This window comes from Bubalus bubalis, chromosome 5 (genome assembly GCF_019923935.1).
Source record: "Bubalus bubalis isolate 160015118507 breed Murrah chromosome 5, NDDB_SH_1, whole genome shotgun sequence".
In the NCBI taxonomy this organism is placed as follows: Eukaryota; Metazoa; Chordata; class Mammalia; order Artiodactyla; family Bovidae; genus Bubalus; species Bubalus bubalis.
In genome coordinates, this window is record NC_059161.1 from 126,933,107 (window position 1) to 126,952,045 (window position 18,939).

Consider the following 18,939-nt stretch of genomic DNA (forward strand, 5'->3'; position numbering starts at 1 on the left):
TAGCGGTCCAGTGGTTCCGAATCCGCCTTCCAATGCAGGGGACCCTGGTCCAGAAAGATCCCACATGCATGGGGCAACTAAGCCACCCATGAGCCGCAACTACTGAAGCCCGAGTGCCCTAGAGCCCCTGCTCCAAAACAAGAGAAGCCACCACAAGGGGAAGTCTGAGCACTCAACTAGAGAACAGCCCTGCCCCCTGCAACTACAGGAAGCCTGTGCACAGCAAGGAAGACCCAGTGCAGCCAAAATAAATAAATTAATTAATTTAAATTTTTTAAAAGGATGACCACAGGATAAGAGAATAAAGAAGCTGGGGAGAGAAGACCCAAACAGACATCTTGGGACTCAGAGCCACAGCATTCCAGAGAACTGACAAACTGATTAAAAAGTTGATCAAGCTTCGGAGACTTCAGGGGAAGGCGAAGATCAGACCTTCTCAGGTCACTGGAGCCTGGTGGTGGTGGGGTGGGGGTGTTGGGGACAGAAAGGCCCTAAAGTCCCAAGCGGAAGAGGTCCTGGGGAGAACGGGGCGTGACGTGGCCTGGGCCAGAAGACCCTGCGCGGGAGAGGCCGAGTCCTTCCATTCAGGCCAGGGCCAGGTTGCCAAGGCAGCGGGGACCACGCCAGGATCTTGAGCAGCAGCGCCAAATGCCAAACTCTCCTGACCCGCGCCGCGGGAGGAATGGTGCGGACAGTGCAGCAGCACCGGGGAGAGGCTGGGCCGCCCGATGACCAGCTCCACCCTCTTGGCCTCACCCCAACCTAGGACTCTAGACATCCCTCCTCTGGGAGACTCTGCCCCAGAGCCCTCGCCTGCCCCGCCTCCCGGCTTCCCCGAGCCCAGGGGTGCCCGAGGTGGGTGGGGGGAAATTCACAGACTGGCAGAGCTGGGACAGGGCCAGAGCAGTACAAGGCAGGCAGGAGGGTCCAGCTGCATAGTGGGCTCAAAGGCTGAGAGTCCGGAGGCAAATGCGAAAGAGCAGAGCCGGCGAGCAAGACAGTAAATAAATGCCAGCCTCGCGGCAGGAGAAAGGCAGTCCGGAGGCCCATGGGACTACATCTCCCAGCAGCCTCAGCGCCAGACAGGGCACTTCCGGCCTCTCCGTGCTCCCTCGAGGAGGCGGGGCCAAGGGCGGGGCGGGAGCGGCGCGGGGAGGTTGGGGCGCGCCCTGGCGTCAGGGCGCGTGTGACGTTCTTCCTGTGCGCCGCCTAGCGTCTCGGTCGTGCCGGGTCCTGAGCTTCAGAGCTGTGAAGGTGACAGCGGGCGGTGACCGGCTTGCCTTTCCCCGCCCGGCCCCGCGATGCTGGCGGCACGGCGGCTGCTCGGCGGGTCGCTCCCCTCGCGGGTGTCTGTGCGATTCAGCGGCGACACGGTGAGGCCCGCCCTGGCTCGTTCCAGGGGCCCTCGCGGGCCGTGTCTCGCTGTCGCGTCTGCGCGCGCCATACCTGGGTCCGTAGTGCCTTCTGGAGAAGCCTCTCATCTCCCCCGTCTGACAGGAAGGTTGCCGATGTAGGAGGGGACGGGTTCCAAACGGGAGGCTGATTCTCCCCGGCCCCCTAGCCCTCCGGCTCCTTGGCTTCCCCTTATTTAACAATTGCGCGACCTAACGGGGAATTTTGCAGGTGGCAAAGCGTCCTTGTCTCATTCCTTCCTCGCTACAACCTTGTAGTGCGTGAAAGGGTCATTGCCCCATTTTACAGATGCAGAAACAGCTTTGGAGAGGGCCGTTCATTCCTCGTCCAAAGTTCTGCTCCCTGTATTGGCCCTTAAGGGGTTGGGTGTCTGGAAGCGAGGTCCCCTTAGCCCTCAGCTGGGGTTCTCTCTGTGTCTCGTGGGATTCCAGAGCCATCTCTCCTCAACAGCTTTATCCCGAGCGGGTCTCCCGCCATCATCTTGTGTCCCAGCCCCAGTGAAGCATTCCTCTTCCTTCAGAAAACGCGTTTTGTCTCCAGCAGAGTTTAGTCATATAAACAAGACTTTGGCCAAATTAAGTTTTGGTCCAGCAGAGCCATACAAGTAAATAAATGGACATGACATCACGCTGGGTTCAGGGCTGTAGTCTGTGCTGTGGATCCTGTGTGGGCTTTGGCCACAGACAGACCTGTGTTTAGATTCCATCTGCTCCTTCAGGCTGTGTGCCTTTTGTAAACTCATTTTGTTCTGAGTCTTGTTTCCTCTTCTGTGAAATGGAGGAAATCATTCCTATCTCAGGGTTAGGAGAATGAAATGAGATCTTGGATATAAAAAGCTTAGCCTAGTGCCTGCTAACAGAAAGTGCTTACTAAATGGTGATGGTAGTTATGACCCTACGGAGGGTTCTGAAGCTTTGGCCCCTGCCCTCCTCCCAGTCCAACCCTCCTTAACTAGGGGACCCAAAAATCTGTAGTTCCTGGCCTGGCCCCTCATAATCCCAGAGCTCTGCTGGGCATACTGACTCTCTGTGTCCCCAGACAGCGCCCAAGAAAACCTCATTTGGCTCGCTGAAGGACGAAGACCGGATCTTCACCAACCTGTATGGCCGCCATGACTGGAGGTGAGATGGTGCCCTTAGGCTGGTGGGTCCCCAGGCAGGGCTTCCTCCTCACTGCCTTCCCCACCCTGCTGCTGCTGCTGCTGCTAAGTCGCTTCAGTCGTGTCCGACTCTGTGCGACCCCAGAGACGGCAGCCCACCAGGCTCCCCCGTCCCTGGGATTCTCCAGGCAAGAGCACTGGAGTGGGTTGCCATTTCCTTCTCCAATGCATGAAAGTGAAAAGTGAAAGTGAAGTCACTCAGTCGTGTCTGCCTCTTAGTGACCCCATGGACTGCAGCCTACCAGACTCCTCTATCCATGGGATTTTCCAGGCAAGAGTACTGGAGTGGGGTGCCATTGCCTTCTCCTTCTGTCCAGGCTTAAAGGTGCCCAGAGTCGAGGTGACTGGTACAAGACGAAGGAGATTCTGCTGAAGGGGCCTGACTGGATCCTGGGTGAGGTCAAGACGTCAGGCTTGCGGGGCCGTGGAGGTGCTGGCTTCCCCACTGGCCTTAAATGGAGCTTCATGAATAAGCCCTCAGATGGCAGGTGTGTGTAGGCAGGCAGAAATGGGGTTGCACCTCTGGGTGGCTGGGGCTTACCTGGGCCTTGGGGCTGTTTCCTTGGAAACTGAGAGTGAATGGAGTAGGAAAACCTTACCAGAGCTCCAGCAGCAGGGACTCGGTTCCATCGTCTTCCTCAGGAGTCTTGAGGGGCAGCAGAGTCTACACGAGATTTTAACCCAGCAGACTTAATTGATCAGTTGCTGGCTATGCCAGCTAATCATATAGCTGTGGGCAGTCTCCTGGCCTTTCTGACCTCAGTATTCTGTTCTGTAAATGTGTATTGTATTGTGCAGGGATTAGAGAGATACTGTGCCTTCCAGCTTTTGGCCTGCCCTTTGGTCTGCGTGTAGAAAGTAAATGATAAATGTCAGCTCTGCCTCCTTTTGGCTCCAGAGATACGATGGAGGTTCACGGAATGCTCATTGTGACCAAAAGCAGATGTGGGCTCTTGAGAAAGCACTGGGAGAAGCATTTGGGCTGAGTAGAACCAAGACCTTGCCTGCGGTCATAGCTGCCCCAGTGTGGACTAGGCAGTGAGCTCCCCGTCATTGGTGGTGAGCAAGCAGAGCCCTGGGGACTTGTTGCGGGGACAGAGGATTGGCTGTCAGATAAAACCTGTTTGAGGTTTCCTGGTAGACTGGGGTGGCATACGGTTGAAGGCCTGACCCTGGTGGCCCTGTGGCCCAACTGCCCTGCTGGCCCCTGCAGGCCCAAGTATCTGGTGGTGAACGCGGATGAGGGGGAGCCAGGCACGTGCAAGGACCGAGAGATCATCCGCCACGACCCCCACAAGCTGGTGGAAGGCTGCCTAGTAGGGGGCCGGGCCATGGGCGCTCGTGCCGCCTACATCTACATCCGCGGGGAGTTCTACAACGAGGCCTCCAATCTGCAGGTGGGCAGGGGGAGGGCCAGGTGCTGAGTGGGCACTCTCTTACCCCAACCCAGGCAGAGTTCTTCTTAGGTTCTCACGTGGGATCTATCTGGTGTTGTGCTGGGAGGGTGGGGATCTCTCGAGCTGGCCTGTGTCCTGAATGGGACGTGCACCCCAAAGCCTCTGTCTCGCTCTGTGTCCCAGAGCCTCAGCCTGGGAGGTCTTCCAGGGCTCCAGGGCTCCTGGGCTGGGGGTAGGCTAGAGAACTCACACGTGGGCATTTTTCTTGAAGGGTCAAGAGGTCATGTCAGTAATTCTCAGCCCAGTGACGCCTGTAGTAATCGGTCCAGGGCCAAAGCCTCACCTTTCTATTAGGTTCATAACCTGGCACGTGGTAGCATTATGTGTGTTATTACATATTTAAAAATCAGCCTCCAGGGTCTTTTCCTCTACTCAGAAGCAGTACTCACTCATTGTAAAGACAGGAATCCACACACGCCAAAGAAAAATCTCCCATAGACTGGCTACCTAGAGAAACTACTTGCTGAAATTTTCATTATTTCTGTAAAGTCTTTAAAAAATACATATAGTTGGAGAATTTGTTAAATGTTATCACATTTACAAGCAGCACATGCATTGTAAAAATCCCTACCCTTTTCCCAGCACGTCTTCTGCCTGTGTCCAGAGGGAGCTTTGGCCCTGGACTATGGTGATGGGCTCCCTGGGCCTGTACCCCGCCCTCCCACACACAGTATTCCTGGGCTCGTGGGGACTGTGTCCATACATCTGTCCCACAGGTAGCCATCCGAGAGGCCTACGAGGCTGGTCTGATTGGCAAGAACGCCTGCGGCTCCGGCTACGATTTCGACGTGTTTGTGGTGCGTGGGGCCGGGGCCTACATCTGCGGGGAGGAGACTGCGCTCATCGAGTCCATTGAGGGCAAACAGGGCAAGCCCCGCCTGAAGCCGCCTTTCCCTGCAGACGTGGGTACGACCTGGCGCCTGGTCTCATCCCGGGCCTTGTCCTGTGGAACCTGGGATCTGGCTTCAGGTCGCCACTGATCATTCTTGGGGAATTTCTGAGTCCCTTCTGCACTGGGGGGCCTGACACCGAGTAGGTGGGAACAACATAGAGGCTGCACCAGTGCCCCCCGGACGGAGTCTCATCCTGCCCCAGGGCACAGGCCACACACCCGGGTGCGCTCCTACCCGCCGGGAACTTGGGGCAGGGTGGCAGAGATGCAGCACAGCTGGAATCGGGCTCCCGGGGGACGAGAGGAACACGGGTGGAAGCAGGGCTCTCTGCTGCAGAAGCAGACCCTGGACAGATGCCACCTCCAGGAGACCCGCCCCAACTGTCCCCAACCTCCAGCAGCCACTGGTTTGTTTCCTTTTTTAAAAAAAAATTTGTTTTTGGCCGTGCTGGGTCTTCGTTGCTGGGCAGGTTTTTCTCTCCTTGTGGCAAACGGGGCCACTCTAGTTCTGGTGCACGGGCTTCTCATCACGATGGCCTCTTGCTGCCGAGCACAAGCTCCAGGGTGCGTGGGCTTCAGTGGTGGAGCTCCCAGGCCCTGGGGGCAGGCTCAGTAGCTGCGGCGCACAGGCTTAGTTGCCCCTCAGCACGTGGGATTGAACCCACGTCTCCTGCATTGGCAGGTGGATTCTTTGTCACCGAGCCACCAGGGATGTGACATCCACCAGGTTCTCATCCTCCTCCCCCGCAGGAGTGTTTGGCTGCCCTACAACCGTGGCCAATGTGGAGACGGTGGCCGTGTCCCCTACCATCTGCCGCCGTGGGGGTGCCTGGTTTGCCAGCTTCGGCCGAGAGCGCAACTCAGGCACCAAACTGTTCAACATCTCTGGCCACGTCAACAACCCCTGCACTGTGGAGGAGGAGATGTCTGTGCCGCTGAAGGAGCTGATTGAAAAGCACGCCGGTGAGGCCTGGGGCCAGCCAGTGGGGTGGGCGTGCCTCGGGGGCCTGGGCTGGGGTGGGGGCTGACAGGCGTGCCGGCCCCCGCCCTGACCATCCATCCTCTCGGGGACTGGCTGGGGCCCCAGGGGGTGTCACGGGTGGCTGGGACAACCTCCTTGCTGTGATCCCTGGCGGCTCGTCCACCCCGCTGATCCCCAAGTCCGTGTGTGAGACGGTGCTGATGGACTTCGACGCGCTGATACAGGCGCAGACGGGGCTGGGCACGGCTGCTGTGATCGTCATGGACCGCTCGGTAAGGAAGGGCTGCCCATGCTCCCCACCCAGTGCCTGCCTTAGGCCAGCCTGGCTAGTAACCCAGCCCGAGCTTCTCGGAGACACCTGCCAGTTCTTGGGTCCCGATTCCTGTCACCCAAGATACAGGGAGGTGGGAGAGGCTGGGGGGCAAGGCTTCTCTCTGGGGAACGGCCATGGAGCCTGGCAGCGCAGGATGCCTGGGGTGGGTGGAGGTGGCCAGAGCGCTGCTGGAATCGGGTGGGTGTGCCGCCAAGGGCTGAGGCTCAGGCTCGGGCACCTCCTCACTGCCCCTTGTCTCCGCAGACGGACGTTGTGAAAGCCATCGCCCGCCTCATCGAGTTCTACAAGCATGAGAGCTGTGGCCAGTGTACCCCGTGCCGCGAGGGTAGGCGTGCTGGGCAGGCTGGGGGTTTCTCTGTGGCTCACGCCGGGCCTGGGTGGGGCACGGGGCACAGGTGGCGTAGGCTCCGGACCCTGAATACACTGCTGCGGGCGCCCAGCTTGCTGTGGCTTCTCTCAGCCCCCCCACCCCATGACCTGCACCCCTCGGGTTCCATCCCCTGCACCCCGGCCTGGGGGGTCAGCAGGCCATCTCTTGCTGCCCCGGCACAGGTGTGGACTGGATGAACAAGGTGATGGCCCGCTTTGTGAGGGGAGATGCCCGGCCGGCAGAGATCGACTCCCTGTGGGAGATCAGCAAGCAGATCGAGGGCCACACCATCTGCGCCCTGGGCGACGGGGCTGCGTGGCCCGTGCAGGTATGCTGCCTCACAGGGGTGAGTACCTGCCCCAGAGGGGCGCAGGGGGTGAGAGCCTGGGCATTGGGGGTGGGCGGGGCTTTCAGACTCTGCTTCACACAGTGCTCCCTGCATCCCCACCCCCACCCCAGGGCCTGATCCGACACTTCCGGCCAGAGCTCGAGGAGCGGATGCAGCAGTTTGCCCAGCAGCACCAGGCCAGGCAGGCCGCTTCCTGAGCCCATGGGGCTGGTGTCCGTCTGTCTGGACGGCTGGACAATAAAGCTAGCAGTACCCACTCTCGCGTTGCATCTTCTCTGTGGCCTTGCTTGCCTGCATGCTGCTGCTGCAGCCTGTGACTCGCAGAAGCTTGTTTCTCAGACAGTGGGGGATAGGTCAGGACAAGGTCGTGTTGAGAGTTGACACCTTGACTCCTGTGTGTCAACCTGTCGCAGACTGGGCATGCTCAGTCATGTCCGACTCTTTGGGACCCTTTGGGCTGAAGCCCGCTAGGCTCCTCTTTCCAGGGGATTCTTTCCAGGCAAGAATACTGGAGTGGGTTGCCATTTCTTTCTCCAGGGGATCTTCCTGGCCCAGGAATTGAATCCTTGTCTCCTGCCTTGCAGGCGGATTCTTTATGTGCTGAGCCACTAGGGAAGCCCTTGTCATAGATCTCCCTGAGCGTTTATCCCTCAGTGCAGCAATCAAGAGTGAGAAGGGGAAAACTGGCCTGGGGTCCAGACCTGGTCCTGGCCCTGTGCAGGCCTCTGGAGGGTGGGAGCAAGGAGAGCAGCGCCCATTCTGCCCTGTGAGGCGATGGCAGGGAAAAAACGGACTGTCTGGTCTGGTTGGGAGGAGAGGTTTATTCTTGCTTTGTGATTTGATGGTGGGGTGAATTTGGAAGTGGGGAAGGAAGGAAGCAACTGACCAGGGGCTGGATAGTGGGAGTGAAGCAGCCCAGCGCCTTCCAGCTCTGCAGAGAGGCTGTGGGTCAGCCTGGGGAAGGGGCACTGAGCCGGCCAGGCTGGGGGCCCCACTAGTCACTGAGCTGGAGGGGCGCGCCGTCCAGCGGGTGCCACAGCTCCAGCCTGCGGTCACTGTGGCCCAGGCATTCGCGCCAGTGTTGCTGGCGCTCCCCGCCGGCCCAGCTGCTCAGCTGCACTCCACCTGGGTTTGGGGACAGGTCAGGAGCCAGGTGGGAGTCCCACCCCCCGACTTAGCTCCCCCACATTCCCGCTCACCAATGAAGTCGTCAGCCGTGCCCAGGTCGTAATCCCATACAGACACCAGCAGCGTCTTCTGGGCCAGCTCTTCCCGTGGGCCTGCATAGAAGAACTCCTGCAGGGGACGCGGTGAAAAGGAGGCGGCCTTAGTCCTTCACAGCTTCAGGAACAGACTCAGGTGAGTGGCCCAGGGCGGCTGGGGCCTGCACTGTGAGACAGGATGCCGACCCCTCCCCCAGCAGCCGGGACTGCCTTCTCTCGGGCCGGCCTACCTCGTTGAACTCGGGGTTCAGGGTCTTCTTCCGAACGCTGGTCTTGTATTTCGATTTCCTCCCTGCGTTGGGATGCAGGAAACTGGGAGAGATGAGGTTGGTTTCGGTTTGACCCTGAGAGGTGAGCCACGGGGGCACTCTGAGGAACCCCCACTGCCCACCCGGCCACCTGCTTCACACTCACAGGCGGACGAAGGGGTCCGAGTAGCCGTTGGCGTCCATGGGGGCAAGGTGGGCGCAGCGCAGCACGCCCACCAGCAGGCCACCCCGCTGAGAGCTGTAGCACAGCGACAGCAGGACACGCCCGCGCTCCTCCGAGGCCAGCTCTGCCTCCACCTCCTGCTGCAGGGGTAGGCCGGGTCAGCCCACGGCCCAGCGCCCACAGGGTAGGGTGGGTCAGCCCCGAGGGAGAACTCAAACTGGCCTCAAAGAAATCAGGGGCCAGTGTCCGATGTCGTGGTCCAGTTTCCTGATACTGTCACTGACTTAGTGCCCTGGAATGAGACTTCCAGGTCCACTCTACCCTCTGGGGCCTGAGAAGGGGAGGGGGCTTGTCCGGGTCTCGTGATCGGCCACTTGCGGCTGTGTTTGTCGTGGAAGGGGAGGGAACTGATGTCTCTGAGGGTCACAAACGCATAGGAGCTTCCTAGGTGGCCTTCCATTAGGGGCCTGTCTCTTCCCTCTTGGGGAAGCCTGGAAGCAGCTCCCAGAGGGTTGTCCCTCCTCAAAGCGCACACAGGCCTCGTCAGCTGCAAGACCCTCCCCCCTCACACCCCCACCCCGGAGCCAGATGCTGAATGCCCTTTGCCCACCCCCCCCACCCCCCATCGGCCCCTGGTGCTTCCAGAAGGACTTGGAGGATACCATGGAAAGAATGTGCTTCTCCCACCCTAACGTGATTTGCAGAAAGCCCATCTGCCTTGTGTTCAGTTCTCAGTATGGGGTGGGGGGGTTGTGAGTGCCAGCCAGGCGCCAGGGGGCTGCTGTTGGGGGTGGGGGGGAGGGCTCTGGGACGGGAAGGGCTTGTAGTAGGGCTGCTCCCCTGGGAGGGCTCCCCAGCCTGGACTTGACTAACCGACAGTCGCAGGCTCCACTAGGGGGCAGGGCAGCAGCGCCTGGCCCTTAGGTCCTGGGGGAGCTGGGGCGGGGAGGGCCCTGCCCCAGCTCTGTGGGTCCCTGGGGCCCCTGGGCTGCAGCGGCTCTGGCCAGGTCTCTGGTTTCATTCTGCCAATCCCTTGCGTCACCTTCACCCCTCCTGACAAGGGCCAGTCCAGAGCGCCCAGCCCAGGAGCATTGCCTGCGCTGCCCCAGGGGCAGGCCTAGCGGCCGTGGGCCGAGCACAGCCGTTCTCCCCTGAACTCTGACCTGCCCCGCCCACGCGGGCCACTGACCAACTGCCCAGCTCCAGCCTCTGTCTCAAGCTGGCCTGTGCCCCTGAGACCACGAGTGTTCACGGGCCCGGAGAGAGAGAGGGCCTCAGTTTCTCTGAGCTCCCCTGGGCCCAGAGCCCTGCCCAGCACCCACCTCTGGGTCCCATGTCTCACCGACCTCATACAGAGACATGCCACGTGCTGTGTCCAGGCTCTTGGGTCTCTTGGTCTGAAAGAGAAGAGAGACCGGTCACCTGGGCCAGAGGACACCTGGGTCTCCCTCCCTGTCACCCCGACCCAGCCCCACCCTGTGCGCCAGCCCTACTCACCAGCCTCCGCCTCTCCAGACACACGTTGAAGCTCCGGGCCCGGTTGGGCACCAGCTTCCTCAGGGGCACCCGCAGCTCTCCCAGGGGAGGCGCCCGCCTCCGTCGCCGCAGCCACGGGTCTTCACACACACACAGCCTGGGGGCCACCCAGGTCAGCCTGGCCAGGCCAGCCCCCCATCCCCACCCCTGCCCCAGCCACCCCCCTTGTGGCCCAGGCCCCATCCTCACCGCAGGGTCTTACGCCGGGCGTCCTGGAGGGTGAACCCATGATAGGTGAGCGTCTCCTCCCAGACAGGACCCCTCGTGCCCCGAACTGTGCGTGTCCGCAGCTGGCTGGCCTGAGGGCCAAGCAGGGAGTGCCAGAGCCCTCCTCGGGCCCCGGCGCCCCGCCTGGGTCCCCCCGTCCCAGCAATGGGGGGACCTCTGCCTGAGGGGGAGGCCTTGGGGAGGAGGGGCATGGCAGACCAGGTGGGCGCTCCAGGCTGGATACCTGGCCGAGGGGCAACGGTGGGGGCCTGCATCTCGCCCTCACCTTGCTGGCTCCGGGCAGCAGGTTGGCTTTGACGAAGGTGTCCATGGAGCCAGAGGCCGGTGGCTTGAGGTCCTGGGAAGGGAGAGTGGCTGTGGGAGAGGCCCGGGGCACAGGCCCGAGCCCCGGGGACACCGCCCGCCCCCTCCTCACCTTGGCACGGTGAGCCGTGCAGTGCAGGGTGCTGTTGTCCGTGTCAAAAAGGAGCGTGAACTCGAGGGTGCCGAGGGCGGCTAGGGGCAGGTGGCAGGCAGGTCAGCGTCTGCGTCAACCCCCGCCGGGCACCACGCCTCATGGTCCTCCCTGGTCCGAAGCCTGGCCTGCCTGCCCCAGACCCCCTTCCTGGATGGGCGGAGCCCAGAGTGTTCCCCCTCCCACCCCACCCCAACTCACTGCTGTCGTCTGAGTCTCCCTCTGGCTCTGGGTCCAGCTGGGGCTGGAGTGCAGAGCGGATGGGGGTCACTGGAGGGCGTGGGTCTGGGGGGCGCAAGGCGGGCTCAGCGGTGGGGTAGAAGTGCGGGAAGTAGTGGGAGATGAGGCGGATGGGCCGGATGGGGCCCGGGCTCACGTCGATAGCCATGTGCTCCTGCATGCTCACCCGTCCCCGGCCCGCCATGGGGGCACAGACATGGGCAGGGACTCAGAGGAGCCCCCGAGGACCACAGATGAGGGGGCGGCACTGACCCACCCAGACAGGGCCAACGGGCATCACTGAGGGCGTCGTGGAGGGTCCTAGGAGGCAGTCGGGACCTGAGGACAGAGCACAGGGTCAAGGCTGGTGGGGTGGGGGCCTCCAGCCTTAAGGAGGGGCACCCCGTGTGCCGGCGGCTAGGCCGGCGGGGCCACTTACCGCTCTGAGAGCCCCTGCACCTGCCTGGGTGGCTGCTGGGCGCTGACTGAGGTGACCCGTGAGAGCCAGCGGGTGGCCGTGGGGGAGGCGGAAGGGGCGGGACTCGGGGCCCCCCCAGAGCCCAGGAGCCCGCAGCTCCCTGCCCTCCACCCCAAGGGTCCCTTCCCCCACAGTTCGCACTCTGTCAGAGAGTTATTTTCACCAGCATCATGTGGCTCTGCTCCCAGGGGAGGAGGCTGGAGGGCCAGAGGTGACACAAGAGGTGTGAGGGCAACAGGAGGCAGGGTCGGGGGAAAGGAAGGGTGAGAGAGGGGGCTGGGGGGAGGCAGGGTGGGGGGAAAGGAGAGGTGAGAGAGAGGGCTGGGGGAGCGGGGGTGGGGGGAAAGGAGGGGTGAGAGAGGGCTGGGGGGAGGCAGGGTGGGGGGAAAGGAGGGGTGAGAGAGAGGGCTGGGAGAGTGGGGGTGGGGGGAAAGGAGGGGTGAGAGAGGGGGCTGGGGGGAGCGGTGGGGGGGAGTCACGCGGGGAGGGGGAGGGGCGGGGAGTGGGGAGGCGAGATGGGAGGGCTCCGTGGAGACAGGAGGGGTAAGGCAACCTGGTCCCCTTGCCACTCAAGCCTTTAAAACATCAACCCATCACTTCGGCTCCTCTCCCCCTTCTCCCAGCTTGGAATAAAATCCTAAGCCACCACTGAGGCTTCGCCCCTCACTACGGCCCCCTGAACGGTGGGCCCCTTTGTCCCCACGTTTCCTTGAACACGCCAAGCTTTGTGCAGTGTTGCTTCTTCTGATTGTTGTTCTGTTGCTCAGTCGTGTTTGACTCTTTGCGACCCCATGGACTGCAGCATACCAGGCTTCCCTGTCCTTCACTATCTCCGGAGAGTGTTCCAATTCAGGTCCGTTGAGTCAATGACGCTCTTTCTGAGAGGGATAGACTAAGGATAGTTACACAAGCAGTTGCAGAGGTCCCAGTAGGGGACTAGAGACAGAGGGAACCCAGGGAACTCTGGGAGACTGCTGCAAGTTAGTGAGCACTCAAGAAAACTATCAGAACATCATGGGACGAAGCAGGCTTGCTTAACTATAAAGCCATAAATGGAAGCATGAGATATGCCCCAGGTCATTAAGTGAAAGAAAAAAAATATTCTGTGCCGGGAGCCGGCGAGAGACATCCCACTCGTGACAAAGGTCATGAGGAAGGAGGCTCGGCATACGCAAAGGCGGGATCGAGCCTTGGGAGTCCCCCCGGATATTCTCGAGCATCTACCCCCAAAAAACCAGAGTCTGCCTACTTTATTGCTTTGTGCTCTCACCTCTGACTTTACTGGGGGCTGTCCCCCACCACCATCTCGCTCTCTGTCAAAGAGTTAACCTACAGCTCCAATTAATAAAGTTCCTGGGCAATTAGGAGTGTTTAAATCGAAACCCCTCAGATGGCTCTCTAACTCGCCTGACAAGTTTACCCGGACACCTACAGCTATGCATACAATTGTTTACAGTCTCCCAGCCTCAAGAGGCATGGGAAGCTTAAGATATTCAAATAGATTAGAGCCTCTCAGAGAGTTAGAAACTGTCAGAATAAAACTAGTAAAAGATTTCATTGATGAACCAATGCTTGTTGCCAAGTTTTCACATCCCCTGGATTGTATCCTTGAATGTGTATTAATTAATATAGTTGGTATGTTGAAAAAATAAGTAGTGGCCTTGGTGTTAGTAACTTTAGACCCTTAAGGTAATAAATTCTTTCCTTTGTTGTAAACCCATTACACATCCGCCCTATAGGAATGTAATTTTATCTTCGGAAGATGGTGCCAAACCTTAAAATAATTACTCTTAGAATAAATTAGTCTTTGTTGGTAAGTCTTTGTCAAGAGTCATAAAATGTTAATAGGCCTTCTGGCCAGAAGATGATGTAAATCACCTAAACCATTTGTATATGATAAATTTACAGGAAAGAAACCCTGGTTTTTGATAAGGATCAAAGACTGCTGACTTTGCATCCCCTATTATCCTCTATGTGTAACTTAGGGTATAAAAACCCCCGTTGAACATAAAGCTACAGGCCTTGCTCACCAACGCTTGGTCTCCCCATGTCATTCTTCCCCTTAACCTCCAGCTGAGTCTCCATCTGGAGCGCGGATATCCTCTGTGACCATTTATTTGCCTGGGCTTCTAAGACCCACTCGAGAAGGTGTCTAAGGTGGGGCACCTTCCGCTATTCGAGAGGGCGCCTGCGGCCTCCGTGGTCAGAGCTAACCTGGTGTCACGGGTTATATTGATTTTCCGCGTAAACCAAGCTACTCAGCTTCCTTTCTCCACTGAATTTTCCTACTGAGCTATCCTCATTCTATTACTCTTTATATCTTTGATAAATAAATAAATAGGTCGCCTACGCCGTCTCTCCTTCAAATACCCTGGATCAGCTGGGGCTGGACCTCGGCAATTCTGCTGATTTAAGTAAGCACTGAGACAGTCCTAGTTTGACCTTATAGGGTCAGATACTCTCCTGTCCGATGTGAAGGAGGAGCTAGTGATGAAAAGTGAAAGTTGCTCAGTTGTATCCAACTCTTTGGGACCCCATGGACTATACAGTCCATGGAATTTTCCATGACAGAATACTGGAGTGGGTAGCATATCCCCCCTCCAGTGGATCTTCCCAACCCAGGAATCGAACTGGGGTCTGCTGCATTGCAGGTGGATTCTTTACCAACTGAGCTATCAGGGAAGACCACCTAGTGATGAAAGCCTGAGGTCTACTCGAAGAATGAGAAGGCAGTCTTTCCCCTCTCCCCAACTTTCCTTCGATTATAAAAATGTAACCCACTTAATCCTTGGGGCAGAGCCTCCTCTCTCACAAGTGTCCTATATCAATAAATCTACTTCTTGCCTAGCACTTTGCCTCTCGCTGAATTCCTTCTGTGCTGAAACACGAGACCCTGAGCCTCAGTACGTTGAGACACCAAGTGAGTGACTCCAATTATAAGACTGTGGGCTCAAGTCCTAATCTGGGTTGCACTTTTGCCCCAACTTCCCTCCCTTGCCCTTTGACCTGCCCTGCTCCTGTTTATCTATGGTCTCAAGGTCACTCTCTGCAGGGGAATGTGGCTGCCTTTTGCCTGCTCACCTTCCCTTTCTCTTTCCAGGGGTTCTTTGGGGGGCCACCCCTTCCCTACTCTCATTCTAGGAGGTTCACCCTGTTCCCCAGGCCTGTGCCCCAGACCCGGCTGATCAATGAATTCCAAGTCCAGCAGCCAAGTGACAGGCTCAGGGAAGGTCTTGTGGACCAAAGTCAGCCAAGAAAGTGTAACTCTGGGATAGACTGGCCCAGAAAGAGACGCTGTTTTCTGTTGATGGGATGCTGATGCTGGCACTGCTCCATCCTACAGCTGTCGTCTTCTCCTCGCCTCTCAGCTCTGGGGAGTGGAGAATACTCCCGAGGGTGAGGCTAATACAGTGGAAAGCAAGGAAAGAAGAGCACCCGGAGCTCCTGGATCCAGCTATGCCTGAAGCTAGTCTGTCTGTGGAGTTTGCAATCACTTTTCCTCCAGATGGTGACTGCAGCCATGAAATTAAAAGACGTTTACTCCTTGGGAGAAAAGTTATGACCAACTTAGCATATTGAAAAGCACAAACATTACTTTGCCAACAAAGGTCTGTCTAGTCAAAGCTATGGTTTTTCCAGTAGTCATGTATGGATGTGAGAGTTGAACTATAAAGAAAGCTGAGCGCCAAAGAATTGATGCTTTTGCACTGTGGTGTTGGAGAAGACTCTTGAGAGTCCCTTGGACAGCAAGGAGATCCAACCAGTCCATCCTAAAGGAAATCAGTCCTGAATATTCGTTGGAAGGACTGATGCTGAAGCTGAAACTCCAATACTTTGGCCACCTGATGGAAACAGCCAACTCATTGGAAAAGACCCTGATGTGGGAAAGACTGAAGGCGGGAGGAGAAGGGGACAACAGAGGATGAGATGGTTGGAGGACATCACTGATTCAACGAACATGAGTTTGAGTAAACTCCGGGAGTTGGTGATGGACAGGGAGGTCTGGCCTGCTGCAGTCCCTGGGGTCGCAAAGAGTCGAACACGACTGACTGAATTGAACTGAAGTCCTCCTTTGGCAAAGTCAGCCACTGGGTGGCGTTTTCTATCCCTTGTCCTACCTGATACTGCCCAGTCCACCATCTCCAGGTCAGACTGCCCACCTCTTTAACTCACAGAGATTTACAAGATGGATATGTAATTCCATTACACATCTGTGAGTAATTAATGTGTAATCACATGATTATCTATGTGGCCTGGTCTAAGGTTGCCCTGAGACTGAGCACCCCTAGAGGACAGGATAGCATCTGGCTGCTGCACAGATGTGGCCCCAGCACAGCTCCTGGCACGGGGAGAGCCTGGCACGTCACAGGTTTGCAGTAACATGCAGGGCTCCTCTCTGGATGGCTGCTGCCCGGCACAGCGTCAGCCAGGCTCGGAAGACAGTTCTGCGGTGGCTGTAGTGGCTAGGAGTTTGGGCTCTGGTGCCAGACAGGGCCTGGTTCAAATCCCAAACTGGGGTGACCTTGGGCAAGGTGTCTGCCCTCCCTGATCCCGTCTCACTACCCAGGGACAGCCGTGGTCTCACTTCACAGGGCCACGGCGAGGGTGAAATGAGAGAAAAGATGCCAGACACACAGTATGCGCGCATAGCAGGTGACAGCGTGATTATCCCCAAGTGCCCAAGCCAGCAGGCCAGCTGTCCCATGGACTCTGCCCAAGGTCAGGGCTCCAGTGCAGAAGATGCAGTTGCCACGGTGTTGGGAAAGGGTTTATTCAGTCCTGGAGAGGAGCCGGCCTGGCTGGGCAGAGGCAGGGCCTGCTCGGGGCCAGGCCTTCAGCCCCGGGGCAGCTCCGGGCCAGCCAGGCGGGGCTGGTAGACGCCAGGGGCCAGCAGCTTCAGGGTGAACTCAGTGATGACGGCTGTGAGCCCCCAGACCCGGTGTGGCCCGTGCAGGAATACGGGCAGCGTGTACTGGAAGTGGCCACCACGGCAGAAGTGGGTGTAACCTTGGTTCTGCTCCTGCAGCAGATGGGCCAGGGGTAGGGCGAACACTTCATCCACCTGTGGGCAGGGGGCAGCGAGAGGGCAGACAGAGCGCTGGCCACTGCAGCCTCCCCCATCAGGACAACCCACCCTCCCCCTTCCTCCAGATGCCCCCACTCACCTCCTCAGGGTTGGGCCTGAGGCTCTGGGGATCCACCGGGCCCACGCCAGCCAGCACTGGCACCACTGTGACCTTTTCCTGTGGTGGGAGGGGAGCAGGCTGTCAGGGCAGGGCTGGGCTGGGCTTGGCGGGGCTTTGGGCCAGGGGAGCCTGAGGGGAGGCCTCTGGGGCCTATAGCCGTGCAGGCTGGGTCCACCCGGCCCTGCTCATGGACTTGCTCCAGCCATGCTGACTGGCTCAGGCCCCCTCAACACACTAGACCCACTCGAGCCTCTGGGCCATTGCTCTCCCTTACTTTTACCACCCTCAAATCTCCCCTGCCTAGCCTTCAACGCCCTCCCCAACCTCTGTCCACCAAGCTGAATGGAGCTGGTTCACCTGGAGCCACCTCCATCCCAGGACTGAGCCTCAGGATCCCCCGTGAAAGGGGAATCAAATACCCCTGGCCCCGTCCTGATGGGTGTGGGAGGTTGGAACACAACGGCTGGGCAGGTTGTCTGGGACCCCACAGGCCTTGGTGACTACCACAGTCCCCACAGCCACCTTCCTGGTCCCTGAGCGCCCTGCTCCTAGCCCGGGGCAAGCAGAGAGGCCGAGCGGGGTGAGGGCCTGAAGGGCTTACCCGGTCGTGCACGGGCCGCAGGACTCCCCACACCTGCTCCTCGGGCACAGCCATGCCCAGCTCCTCCTGCGTCTCCCTCAGGGCCGTGTGCACCACGTCCCGGTCAGCGGGGTCACACTTGCCACCTGGGAAACTGAACAGGTAGAGGGAGGCTGCTTCTTGGGCCACTGGGGCCATGAAGGGCTGGGGGTAGCCGCTGCGGCAGGGACTCGCTTAAAAAAAACGTCTCTGCCCCTAGTTTGCAGAGAGGGCTGGGTAAGCCCCACGGCCTCTGCAGGCTCGGTTTACCTCCCTGAACAACAGGAGTAAGGGGGAGAAGCCCCGGAGCTCAGACACGCTAACTGGGCTTATCGTGGGTCGCCCCAGAGGTGCTGACAGCAACCCTAGGGTGTTCCCCCTTTCCGCCGGGGGAGGGGGGTCGCGGCCTGGGCGGGAAGCCAGATAGCCCCGCCCCGCGCTCCCCCTTGGCTCCCGGAGGGGAATCCTCCTGCAGTCGCAGGCAAGCGGCGAAGTTCTGCCTTTTCAGTGTGTGTGCTTGGTCGCTCAGTCGTGTCCGGCTCTTTGTGACCCCGTGGACTGTAGCCCGTCAGGCTCCTCTGTGCATGGGGATTCTCTAGGCAAGAAGACTGGAGTGGGTTGCCATGCCCTCCTCCAGGGGAATCTTCCCCACCCTGGAATCGAACCCCAGGTCTCCCGCATTGCGGGCAGATTCTTTACCGTCTGAGCCACCAGGGAAGCCCAAGAATACTGGAGTGGGTAGCCTATCCCTTCTCCAGGGGATCTTCCCGACCCAGGAATCGAACCGAGGTCTCCTGCATTGCAGGCGGAGTCTTTATCAGCTGAGCTACCGTGTGTCCCGCGCCCGCGCTTCGAGCGATCCGCGCGGCGGCGCCGGGGCAGGAGTACCTGCGGCGCCAGGTTCCGGGCGGAGGGATGTGGATAGTTGACTGCCTCCACAGCCGGCTGGCCGACGGGCTCTACTTAGACCCATTCTGCAGAGGCGGAAACCAAGGCTCGGGGAGGCTAAGTGCCTTGCCCACGACCCGGCGGCCTTCGGGGTTTAGCGGCGCCCTCCTAGAAGGGAGAGGAGGTCCCGGCAGGTGTACCTGACGTCACCCTTGTGCCTCCCGGCCAGGCGGCTGGACCGCAGCGTGTAGAGTAGCGCCGGGACCCCGCGCACCGAGCACAGCGGTACGAGGACCGCGGCCGCCGCAGGCCGCGCGCGCAGCCGGGCCGTGGCTCCCGCCAGCAACCGCCGGCAGCGCTGTTCGCCCTCCGCCGACAGGCAGTCGGGCAGCATGTCCGGTCCAGCGCGGCGGGGACACCGAGGGCACCGGACGGCGCGAGGGAAGAAGCTCGGGCGAGCACACTCGGGGCGGTCTCTCGGGAACTTGGGGGGCGGGCCGTGGGAGGAGTCTGACCGCCTTGGTGGGGAGCGGTAACGGCACAGGCCACGCCTACGAGGGCGGGGCCCGACCAAGGGGTGGACTCAGGCAGGGGAGGGGCCCCTCTGAGAATTGTGGGGCGGGGCGGGAAGGGGCGGGGCTCGATAGCCTGGGCTTCCGGCAGGGGCAGGCTTGGGCTTCCGGTAGGAGAGGGCCTGGGGCGGGGCGGGCCTGGCCTGGG

The 18,939-nt window shown here is 59.6% G+C and overlaps 3 protein-coding genes across 10 annotated transcripts; 1 reads left to right on the forward strand and 2 right to left on the reverse strand.

Moving 5' to 3' along the window:
* Positions 1-1,181: 1,181 nt before the first annotated feature.
* NDUFV1 (NADH:ubiquinone oxidoreductase core subunit V1) lies at positions 1,182-7,212 on the forward strand. Its single transcript, XM_006072725.4, has 10 exons — positions 1,182-1,373; positions 2,452-2,534; positions 2,890-3,060; positions 3,786-3,969; positions 4,746-4,935; positions 5,672-5,884; positions 6,009-6,175; positions 6,481-6,562; positions 6,790-6,935; positions 7,067-7,212. Exons 1-10 carry the CDS (start codon positions 1,302-1,304, stop codon positions 7,151-7,153), a joined length of 1,395 nt encoding a protein of 464 aa, XP_006072787.1. The 5' UTR covers positions 1,182-1,301; the 3' UTR covers positions 7,154-7,212.
* Positions 7,213-7,757: 545 nt separating this feature from the next.
* Positions 7,758-16,240, reverse strand: LOC102392703 (double C2-like domain-containing protein gamma). 8 transcript variants are annotated; one of them, XM_044943774.2, is made up of 11 exons: positions 16,112-16,240; positions 11,031-11,387; positions 10,791-10,870; positions 10,599-10,712; positions 10,337-10,446; positions 10,109-10,244; positions 9,934-10,008; positions 8,594-8,751; positions 8,410-8,491; positions 8,156-8,252; positions 7,758-8,081 (listed from the first exon to the last, which is right to left on the reverse strand). In XM_044943774.2, exons 2-11 carry the CDS (start codon positions 11,251-11,253, stop codon positions 7,951-7,953), a joined length of 1,206 nt encoding a protein of 401 aa, XP_044799709.2. In that variant the 5' UTR covers positions 11,254-11,387; positions 16,112-16,240; the 3' UTR covers positions 7,758-7,950. The 8 variants fall into 8 exon arrangements, with proteins under 8 accessions (XP_044799709.2, XP_044799708.2, XP_025142576.3 ...); XM_044943773.2 differs by lacking the exon at positions 16,112-16,240 and adding an exon at positions 12,173-12,724; XM_025286791.3 differs by lacking the exon at positions 16,112-16,240 and adding an exon at positions 11,488-11,819.
* A 36-nt stretch (positions 16,241-16,276) lies between these two features.
* On the reverse strand, positions 16,277-18,712 carry NUDT8 (nudix hydrolase 8). Its single transcript, XM_006072728.3, has 4 exons — positions 18,420-18,712; positions 17,314-17,446; positions 16,692-16,769; positions 16,277-16,588 (listed from the first exon to the last, which is right to left on the reverse strand). The coding sequence occupies exons 1-4, from the start codon at positions 18,611-18,613 to the stop codon at positions 16,361-16,363; spliced, it is 633 nt and encodes a 210-aa protein (XP_006072790.2). The 5' UTR covers positions 18,614-18,712; the 3' UTR covers positions 16,277-16,360.
* Between the last annotated feature and the right edge of the window lie 227 nt (positions 18,713-18,939).